At 49.0% G+C, this 11,114-nt stretch overlaps 1 protein-coding gene across 16 annotated transcripts in view; it reads right to left on the reverse strand.

The window, feature by feature from the left end:
• PCDH9 (protocadherin 9) overlaps positions 1-6,178 on the reverse strand; it is a 1,094,858-nt gene extending 1,088,680 nt beyond the window's left edge. For 4 of the 16 annotated variants that reach the window (XR_013543774.1, XM_072993181.2, XM_072993182.2 and 1 more), the window contains exon 1: positions 709-5,160. Coding sequence is in view for 15 of the 16 variants with exons in the window: in XM_072993181.2 (XP_072849282.1) it covers positions 709-3,744 (3,036 nt within the window). In the remaining variant the exon portion in view is untranslated. Of the gene's footprint in view, positions 1-708; positions 5,161-5,314 lie in introns of those variants that run through there. The other 12 variants (XM_072993183.2, XM_072993185.2, XM_072993187.2 and 9 more) reach the window with 6 other exon arrangements.
• Positions 6,179-11,114: the final 4,936 nt, after the last annotated feature.

Genomic DNA, 11,114 nt, shown 5'->3' on the forward strand with positions numbered 1-11,114 from the left:
AGACTTCCTGGCAGCTTAGTTATATCCTGTGCAACAAACACCATCTTGGAGCCTTTCTCAGGATGAAAATTAACCCCTAAACAACAAACACTTAACAAATGTTGCCAATCAGTGTAAAACAAATGGGTGTAAGAAACCAAAACACATATAAACCAGCTCATACAAAAATTCCACTTCTCTTATATCAGAGGTTAACGCATGTAATCCTGAAACAGTCACTTTTGTCTTCCTTTTACTTGAACTTGGCAAACTTAAATGTTTCGTTTTCTTCTTCTTCAGTTAAACCTCTATGCTGATATGCTTCTGACAAACTTTATAAAATTGCTTTTAAGTTCCGAATAGGAAGAGTATGGGGGGCGTATGCGTGTATATGCGTGTGTGCATGCGCACGTAGGAAGAATACATTTCCAGTGCATGAATGGGTGCATGTGGTTCTTAATAAAAATAAAGTTGTAAAAGATGGTGGCCTGTAACTCTGGACCATCATAGTCATCCTACAAATGCATAGTCCTGCCCCAGAAAGACATTAAAGGGTTCAGCTTCCCCATCCCATTACCCGTCCCTGCCTGCTCCCCCCCCCCCAAGTTTCCTGTCCATATTATAACTAATCTAAAATTACAGTGAAAGAAAAGACATCCTGGCACTTTAATACTGGTTGAGTGGGCACTTGTACGCAGTACTTATAGACCAGTAAAAGTGCTCGTTTACCTGTCTGGTGTGCAAGGGGCCCTTTGTCTTGAAGCCTCCTTGGGAACTGCACTCTGAGGCACTGAAGTGATCTGAACTAGTGGAAGAGCGTTTGGAAAGGGTATCACAACCCCCAACAAAGGTGTTGTCCAAGGGGAGTTCCTGAATCACATGATGCTTTTTCACAGAGACGGGAGTGTCAGGTTTAAGATGGAAAGCAGACTGCGGAGATGCAGACTTGTAATGCTTAGCAAGGTCAGGGCTATTAGGCTTGAAGGTGGTGGGTGGTGCAGTGCCCCAGTCAAATCTTCCTATACTTTGCTCCTCCAGCTCAGCTGGAAGGCTAATGGTCCCGTTGATAGGTTCGTGAACGGCATCCTCAGGTTTGGATTCCTCAATGGTAACAAAATTCAACAGGGAACTCTTGGGAGACTTTCTTTTCTTCCGCTTCTTCTTCTTGTTCTGCTTGTTCTCCTGATTAGGAGACATCCATTCAGCCCCCTGCTTGCTCCTCTGAGCAGCTTTGAATCGGGAGGCATGACGACAGCGGACCAGGACAGTGACAAATATGACCACAATGACAACCATGGCACCTGCCACAATGGCAATCATGATGGTCAGATAGTCCTCGTTTTGATATGGCTGGCTGCTATCTCCGATGTTCCTATCCAAGGGTGTTTCCATAGTCCTGCGGATTAAGTCATAAATGTAAGAGGCATTGCCAGCTGTGTCGTTGACATACAAAAAGACAAGAACAAGAGTGTGCAGGGATTTAGGGTAACCCAGGTCACTAATATTGACCACTAATCGATGCAGGCCCACATCAGCAAGAGAAGGCTTTTCTTCCAGGGTTATGTTACCCGTCACTGGATCAATACGGAACAAACCTTTGTTGTTTCCACTTACTATGGTGTATTTAAGTTCAGCGTTCATTCCGGTGTCAATGTCAACAGCAAACACCTCAGCCACTACGGAGCCAGGGATGGCTGAGAGAGGTACCAGCTTAAATGAAGTATTGGAAGGTGGATAGATGACCACAGGGCTGTTGTCATTAACATCCATGACATTGATGGTGACTTTGGCAGTAGATGAGCGAGGTGGTTGTCCTCCATCAATAGCCTTGACGTCAAAGGTATAGGAGCTCTGCTGCTCTCGATCAAAAGAAACATTGGACTTTATAACTCCAGAGTACGGATCCAGAACAAAGTTGTCATTGTCATTCAGGATGGAAAGAGTCACTGCTCTGTTCTCTCCTGCATCGGCGTCTGTCACCGTGATCACACCTACAGTGCTGTACTTTGGTAGGTTCTCTGACACAAAAAACTGAAAGTGGTTATGTGTAAATTTGGGACTGTTATCATTCTCATCCAATATTGTAACAATCACAGCCGCTTGACTCTGCAGAGGAGGGGTACCATTGTCTCGGGCCGTAACAGTAAAAATGAACCGCTCCTGCTCTTCTCTGTCAAAGACCCGAGAAGCTGTCAGTACGCCAGTCTTTCGATCCAGATCAAAAAAAGAGGCGTTGGGGCCAAGCTGATAAACAATGTCTGCATTTTTCCCACTGTCCTCATCCGTGGCACTAATAGTGGTTAAGTACAGACCACGGCGGTTGTTTTCAGAAACTGACAGCTCAATTACAGGCTGGCTGAAAATTGGTGGGTTGTCATTTTCATCCTCCAGCTTAACTCTTACCAGGGCTGTCTGGTTCAAACTGGGCTTGCCCGAATCTGAGGCAACTATTTTAAAGGTGAATTCTTTGGTGCCCTCATAGTCCAGCAAGGAAGATGTCTCTAGCAAGTACTGGTTATCATAAACAGCTTTCAGGTGAAATGGCACCTCTCTCTCTATGAAACAGATCACTTTGCCATTCACATCAGTGTCCTTATCTGAGACTGTAATGAGGGCAATCTTGGTATTGACAGGGTCTTTCTCAGACAAGTACACTGTGCCATTGATGGGACTTATAATGTACCTGAGGTCTATATTAGGGGGGTTATCATTCACATCAGTCACATTGATGTTAACCGTTGCCCGGGCAGGTGTTGAACTACCATCACTGGCCAGTACTGTCACTTTGTGGATAGCAGTCTCCTCACGGTCTAAGGCCCTCTGAACTGTAATCAGCCCAGTTGTGTTGTTTAAAGCAAAGAGTCTTCTAGTTGCAGGAGCAACCTGGGCACCAAAAATGTATCTGATTTCTGCATTGCTTCCTATATCTGCATCAGTGGCATGAAGCTGAATGACAGAGGTACCTACAGGGGCATTCTCTGGGATGTGAACTTCTATCTGACTCTCTTTAAAAACTGGCCGGTTGTCATTAACATCACTTACTGTGACCTGGAGGATGGCTGTGCTGGATTTCTGTGGGGTACCTCCATCCTCAACTTTGATTTTCATCACATAGGTGTCCTTCTGTTCCCGATCCAGATTCTGCTGCACAATCAGTTGTGGCCACTTCTCTCCTTCTGGAGTTTCCACAATATCCAGCCCAAAGACACTCTGTCCGTTCAGAAGTTCATAGTGCTGCACTCCATTGAAACCAGTGTCAGGATCTGTAGCTGATGGGATTGGGAAGCGGCTGTTGATCAGGGTGTTTTCAGGGATGGAGATATTGATGACAGGGGATGGAAACATGGGGGCATTGTCATTGGTATCCTTCACAATGATTTTGATCTTGATGAGTCGGAAAAAGTCATTGGGGAGAATCACCACTTCCAATTCAAAGAAGCACTCATTTTCTTCTGCATAGGCAGCTCCTGCACAGAGTCTCTCTCTGTCGATCCTGTTGGAGGTAGTAAAAATCTCCCCTGTGGTGCTGGAGACCTTCACCAAAGGAGCATCCCCTGCTTTGGAGACCAGTCTGTAGACGAGACTGGCGCTGGTTCCGGTGGCAGCATTGATGTGAGAAATGTTCAAATCCTTTGGTATGTTCCCAATGGGGACGTTTTCTGGCAGCTCCTCTCGGATTGTGTAGATCAGTTCTTGAGCTACAGCTGAATCCAGCCTTAAACAGGCAATCAGGGCAGCCAACAGGTAAAAATCCCTCAGGTCCATGATAATGAGTTGGTAGCTCCTGCTCAGGACTTCAAGGGTTCCACAAAGAAGCGCTGCTGTTGCTGCTGCTGCCTTGTTCGCAAGAGGAGGATTGCAGGAGGCATCACATCAGAGCTGGTACTTTCCCACAGCCACTGTCAACATAACCACAACAACAACAACAAAAGTGTTATCCTCGCATTTTAACTGCCACCAAATGTAACTGCCACGTCTGGCTACCCATTCCTACAACACATGCCCCCCCCCATGTACACACGCACACACATAGACAAACTCAAGAAAGGAGAAACACCCGCCACCTGCTTTCTTTTCTTTTCTTTCTTTTTCTTTCTTTCTGCCCCTCTCTGTATGTGGGTGAGCAATCCCGACACCTGCCCTCCACAAATGCACCAGTATACCCTAACTAGCATTTGCACACAATGAAATTAAATGAGCTGCAGGATGGAGGGTAGAAATGCAATGCAAACGCAGACACACTCTCATCCAGATCTGTCCAGCACACTGGCCATACAGTGCATTTTCCTGCCACCCATGCATTTCATTCAAGTTTTTATTTCTCTCAAATAAAATAAATAATCCCAACACTAATTATAAGTATAATTTACAACATTGTGCACTCTGCTCTCTCCCAATTAAATTACCTAGATAGATTTCTCTCCCCCCCTCTCTCTGCCTCCCTCCTTCTCTCCTTTTGCTTGTGTGTTTCATCCTCCTCTTTCAGTGCCACCCGAATAGTCTAGAAGTCATAAGGACCCAGACAAGCAGCTCCTGCAGCAGCTCCCTGGCTACTTCTGATCCCTTATTAACTAGGAGAGACAACAACAGGACCTCTAGTTTCTTCCCCTAAGCAAAGCAAAATGTCACCTTCTCCAGATGTTGCAGCAGGCAAGGGGCTCCCTTCCTCCCGGCGATGAACAACTTCGAAATAAACAGAAAAGACTCAGGGAGGAGGAGGCTTCTCGAACCAACTCAGAAGCAGCGAGCCAGATGTTTACGAAGGGGGAAAAAAAGGCAGAAGGCTGCTATCGGGGTTCGGCTGGCTGCTTTGCTCGCTTCCTTTTGATGGGGGGTTGCGTTTGGGGGAGGGGGGGCACGTCGCAGCCAGCGACACCCGGTTACCCCTCCGGATCTGCTATCAGGCAGCAGCTGCCACGCATAAAATACAGCCGAAGACAAGCGAGAGGGAAGAGAGCGGCTCCGATGCCCTTATGGGAGCAAATCCAGCTCCCGGCGTCCTTCTAGATCGGGGCGAGGAGGGGAGGGGAGCGGGCGAGAGTTTGGTCGGGAGCTCGGATCTGGCATCTGCATTAAAAGCTACGCGGCGACGTCCGCGATCCTTCCCCTCACCCTGATGCAGGCAGGTAGAAGGGGCTGCGGAGACAGCAACCTCCAACCCCCTCCCCCCCCCCCCAAGGCAAGGCAGAGATCTCCCTTCCTCCCACACCAGCGCGAGCTGGAAAACCCACACAGGTCGGGGAAAGCAAACCCGAAGCCTAACCAAATCGGCGCCCCCCCTCCTCTCTCCCCTCCCCTCCCGCCACCCCGCAGCGTGTGTTAACTTTGCACTTACCTCGCCGCGGCCGTCCCTCGCGCCCGAAGAACTGCGGTCGCCGGGGGAAGGAGCCGCTCTGCCCAGGCACAGAGCCGCCCCCACGCAAGGCATCGGGGGGTGACCACAAGCCGCGAGGCGCGCGATGGCCGGCCAGCAAGGTGTCGCGGGCGGGGGCGGGGAGTCGGCGGCGGCAGGCGGCCAAGCGGGAAAGGGGCGCCCGCTAGACCGGCCAGCCGCCTTCGGAACGGCCGGCGCGTCCTCCCGGAGGAGCTGCTTGGCGGCGGCGGCAGGCGGGCAACTCCGGAGAGCCAAACGCGCCCTGCAAGGCTCCGGGCTCGTCGCCGCCGCCGCCGTCGCCCTCCTCGGTGCCTGCGTGCGCGTCTCCCCCGCGCCGTCCCCTCCGACTCATGGACTGTTTGTTTCGCTTCTTGCTATTCTTAGGATTGGCAGCAGCATCACGCGTGTCGTCAAACTGATGCCGATCTCTGGGGCGTCTGGGATCCGGCTCCGGGGCACCTCACCCTCTGCACTGCACGGTAATTTCCATTCCCATCATCATCCTCGTCGTCGTCGTCGTCAAGGAAAAAATAAATAAATCCCCCAACACCTCAGCTCGCAACTTCTTGCTGAAGGGAAGTCTCGCCGACCGTCGGGGCAGGTGACGGGGGGGGGGGAAGGCGACTATCCTTCTGGTCTGGTCTCTGGACTCCTCGTGGAGCGGCGGCGGCGACCCGTGCCAATCCGAACCCGCTAATTGCTTCGCTCGGAAGGGAGCACTTACGGGGCTTCTCCCCTCCCCTTCTCCCTCCCGATCGCTCGGTCTCTTCTCTTTTTCTCTCTGAACTGGATTTCTTGATATAACTCTCAACAAGCCCAGAGGGAAGGCGTCAGCCAAGCTCAGCCCCGCCCTCTGGCCGCGCCGGATTGGCCGGGGACGGAGGAGGCGGAGACGGACCCTCAGCCCTCGGTGAGGAGAGGACGAGGGGCAAGTCGCTCAGGCCCGGAGGGCGGGCTCTCGGCGCGCGCTCTGCCTGCTGCTGTGCAGAATGGTTAATCAGGCTGCGGGCGGCGGAGGGAGAGAGACGTCGGCGGCGCCGGGGAAGAGAGAGGGCCGGAGAGAGCCGGCCCCGGAGTGCCCAGGCGGAACCCCCGGAGCCCATGCTCCCCACCGGACTTCCCAGCGCCGTGTGGCCGTTATTACATAGGCGCCCGTGACCTCTTCCCTTCCAGTTCGCTGCTCAATTGCATCCCGCCCTTGTAGCCTGCAGGAAAAGGCAACCGTGCCCCTAAGCATGGGCAGAGGGTCTTTGTCTCCCCTTGTGCCCGTGGGAGGCGCCGAGCCTTGTTGGCACCTCTCGTTCCGCAAAGGAAGCTCCGGACGTATGGGAAGGGAGCAGGAGGGCTGGTCCCTTCCCGCTTCCCGCCGCCGTGCTCTCCGCCATCGGCCGGTGGAACCCGTCCCATCCTCGGCATCTCCCGGAAGGCGAGCAGAAGCGGGTGGCCAGGCGTGGGGGCAGTCCTGGCTCTTCACCGTTCCTTTCCCTGCTCCTTGCGAGCCAGTGCGGCGGCCGGGAGGCGGGCTGGAAGGGCGAGCGGTACTTTAGAAGAGCGCCTCTCCCCCGGGCAAGGCGGAGGCGGGCTCCGAGGGAGCAGCAGCAGGGCTTCCTCCCCAGCCCTCCCCCTGGATGGGAAGGCAGCAGACGCACCCCGTTGCCACGCTTGCCCTTGGCTCCCTCTCCTCTCTTTGGGTGTGGAGTGAGGGCCAACATCAGGCAGGCTTCCTCACTCTGGGCAATTCAGCCATTGGGCTTGGGGCTGCCCTCCCTGAGGTGTCCCCCAAAAGGAGGAAGCGCCTTCAGTTGCCCCCTTTGCAGTCTGCTTGCCAGCCCAGGGAAAGTGTTTGCAAGGAAGAAGGCCCAGTCCTTCATGTTGAGGCTACACACTGTCAAAGAAGGGAGGGCGGTTCATTCCCACCATGATTTGGTCCGCAGGAGCAGGTGGGAGTGTCCCAGCCCCAAACCCAGGGCAAGGCAAGCAGGTTAGAAAAGTTGCCAACTGATTGACCTCTAGTCAGTACACCCTGCTAGTAGGAGTTCTCCCAGGGCTGAGGCCGCTGCTGAAGCCGTGGAAGAGAGGACAAACAGTGACAACCAGGGTGGGAGGTTGATGTGTGTTTGTGTGTGTGTGTGTGTGTGAGAGAGAGAGAGAGAGAGAGAGAACAGCAGATGGATTAAATTTACTCCAGAGTAAACCCAGTATCAGTTGGAGTCCACCCTTCCCTGCCCAAGCAGGCCGTGAAGGATGATCACAACAGCAACCTTCTGCTGCAGTCCTCAAGAAAAATGGGAAGTCGCAGTGAATTCAATGGGGCTTAATATTTGAACAAACATGTTGACTATGAGGCTTCAATCTGGTAATCAGAACATGTTGGTTTACCGCACATTCCCCTGTCTTGCAGTAGTGGATTGTAAGCTGGATCTTGGGGCCACAGTTGTCTTTAATTTAGGACACACCTTTTGCTCCATCAGGCAGAACACATTCCACCAACAAAGGCTGCCTAAAGATAATTTTCAACCTATGTCTGAAGGTAGGCGCCTCCAGACTGTCTCCCACTTCAGACACTTCAACAAACCTGCCAGGAATTCTGAGAATTGACTTTTTATTTGATTTTGCAAGCCATTGTCCGAACACCAAAGGTAAAAGGTTGAATTGTCTCAGCTGAGTTTTCCTTAGACAATGTAAACACACACAGAGCCCTCAGCCTTGCAGGGGATAAAGGGAAGTTTGCTTTGTCACCAGCTCTGCCACCAACCTTTTTTGTGGTTACCTGAAAACTTGACAACCATCATGTTTACCTGGTTTAATTCCCACCTCCTGCCCACTTCAAGGCAATTGCTTTCTTTTTTGGCTCAAAGCAAGTCAAGATAATGCTATTTATAGCCCCCACTGGTTGATAGAAATGCAAACCAAGTGAGCTTTTGGGCTTTTGACAGCAATACCCTGAACATGACATTCCCATATGTCTCCTGGAGAAATGCAGGTTAAAAGGTGGTGGGATAGATTAGGTGTACAAATGGCTAAAAAGGAGCACTCAAGGACTTACAGTTAATGGATTGCTTTCCGGGTTGGAGAAGATAAGGAGTGAAATTCCACAGAGGCTTGTCATGGGTCTGGTAGTGTTCAGTTCTTAATGGTTGGGGTGAAAGGAGTGGAGAATGTGCACACTGGATTTGCCGCTGACCTGAAATAGAACGGACTTCAAAGCATGGCAGAATTCTTGACGGACATGAAAGGAATAACTGACCTGTGTTAAATGATGTGGTATATGTGCACTCAGAGTTAACCCACCATAATCCATATTCTCTTTCAGATGGTGAAGGGAAGCAGGGACATTCTTGTATTCTTTTAACTGTCCTATTTTTTGTTTGTTACATTTATGCCTTAGATTTCTTCTGGTGAGCTTAAGGTAGCATACATAGTTGTCCTCCTCACAATAAACCTTTGAGGCAGATCCGACTGAAAGAGCTGAGTTTCATGACTGCATATCTCAAATTCCAGTCCAACACTTTAACCACAGCACCATACTGTCTTCCTCTATACCAAAGATCCATCCCTGTCATCTTATCTGTTCAACAGTGCTTGAAGGTTATTCTTCATTGCTAGATTGTGTGTTTCATTTAGAGTGAAAATTGGTGGAGGAAACGTTAATAATTTAAAATCTGTAGATGATACCATCTTACTGGCAGAAAGCAGTAATAACTTGAAACACCTTTAGTGAAAGTGAAAGAACAAAGTGTCAAAGCAGAACTACAGTTGAATATTAAGAAGACAAAAATCATGACTGCAGAAGAACTGCAACTAATGTTGACAATAAAGAAGTTGAAATACTTAGAAATATTGTATACCTTGGTTCAATCATCAGTCTAAATGGAGACTCCAGTCAAAAAATCGGAAACAGACTGAGACTAGGAAGAACATCAGTGAAGGAATTAGAAAAGATAATCAAATGTAAGGATGTGTCACTGGAAACTGATCACCATGTGTGGGTGTGAAAGCTAGACAGTAAAGAAGCTGACATAAAGAAAATGGATTAATCTGAAAGTTGGTGCTAAACTAGGGCTTGCCAGATACACTGTATCACAAGAAAGATAGACAAGTGGGACCTAGATCAATTCAAGCCTGAACTATCTCTGGAGGCAAAACTAATGAAACTGAGGCTGTCCTACTTTGGGCATGTCATGAAAAGGCAAGATTCTCTGGAAAAGACAGTAATGATGTGAAAGGTGGGAGGCAGCAGGAAGACCAAATACAGGATGGATTGACTCCCTAAAGGAACCCATAGGCTTGAGTTTACAAATGCTGAGCAGGGCTGTTGAACACAGGGCTTTTCAGAGTTCTCTCATTTATAAGATTGCCGTTGTCAGAGACAACTTGATGGCAGGCAGCAACAACAACAAACCTTGAATTGATTTAAAAGGAAAGTTGTGGGTTCTTTCTTTTCTGTTTACAGAACACTGAGGTTGTTCGGGTGGGAAGAATGTATAATTCTGCGCTACAATGTCAACAACACAGATCTTCACAAGTTGTGGGGTGTAAAATATTAATAAATTGTGCTCTTCTGTATTAGCGTGATATTTCTGTATATTAAGTTGCATGAAATACAGCCATTCCCATGTGGCTTTTTGACACTGAGGAAGGAAACAGCTCAGTTACCCCAACATTGCTAAATTAAAATAGGACAAAGAATTTCTTGGAGAAAAGTGGCCAAAAAGTGAACTGCAATCCTTAAATGGTAAGTGTGTTCCCTATGTCATTCCTCCTGCCATTTTTACTTGCACTTATTTGCCTCCACATTCAACTTGTGTCTCATAATTATTCCAGTTTGAGTGGGTCCTAGGTTAGTTACAAAAGTACAGTTAAAGGAAGAATAACAATACCAAAGCCCACTGCAAATAAGGAAATTGGGTCTTTTTTCTTGTTGCACTTTTGAAACAACGGCAGGGACATTTTGCCAATCAGGAAGCAACTGAGCTATTGTTTGCAAGGACTCCATGAAGAGATGTACATGTATGTGTTCTTACTGTGAAGAAGGCCTTCCTCTGGGATGTTGCCAGTCTCACCTGAGATATTAATGGCAAGGAATGTCTCTAGAGCATCTACGGAGGCAGATGTGAGAAAATTTACTTTTTGGGGGCTGTCACTCCCAGGCTTGACCAGCCAGCAAACAGTAATGCTGGCTGGGGGATTGTGACAGTTGTAGTTCAAAGATGTTACCTTTTCAGAAGGAAGTTATGGAAGCTAGGTTCTAGTCCTTAGCAGTGCACCCATTAATTTCAACTTGGATCCTAGCCCCTTTCTTCCTGTCTGCCAGTGTCCTTCAGTTCTTTCAGACTTTTCCTCTCATACCCTGGTAGTTCCTCTAGTGATGATCAGGTGTTGGGCTAAAGAGAGCTGTACTCTTTCTTATGTAAATTAACAACTTTCCCAGGAAAATTCTTACATTGCTTGAGGAGCATGGCAGCCAAAGCTATGTGAGAAGTATAAAATATACAGAAAACAATTATGTATTTGTCAAATGAACCCTGTTGTCATGAATAGGTCCTTGACATGAACAGTGTGGGAGCTAACAAGCACCAAGGCTTAGCTGAGTACTTATTAAACTAGCATTCTTTCATGACACGTATCCAGGTTTGTTTGCTATCTCATTAACACTTCATTTCCAACATAATCCAGGTAGTTTGTGTTGTTGTTTAGTCGTTAAGTCGTGTCCGACTCTTCGTGACCCCATGGACCAGAGCACGCCAGGCCCTCCTGTCTT

The sequence above is a fragment of the Pogona vitticeps genome, chromosome 3 (genome assembly GCF_051106095.1).
Source record: "Pogona vitticeps strain Pit_001003342236 chromosome 3, PviZW2.1, whole genome shotgun sequence".
Classification (NCBI taxonomy): Eukaryota; Metazoa; Chordata; class Lepidosauria; order Squamata; family Agamidae; genus Pogona; species Pogona vitticeps.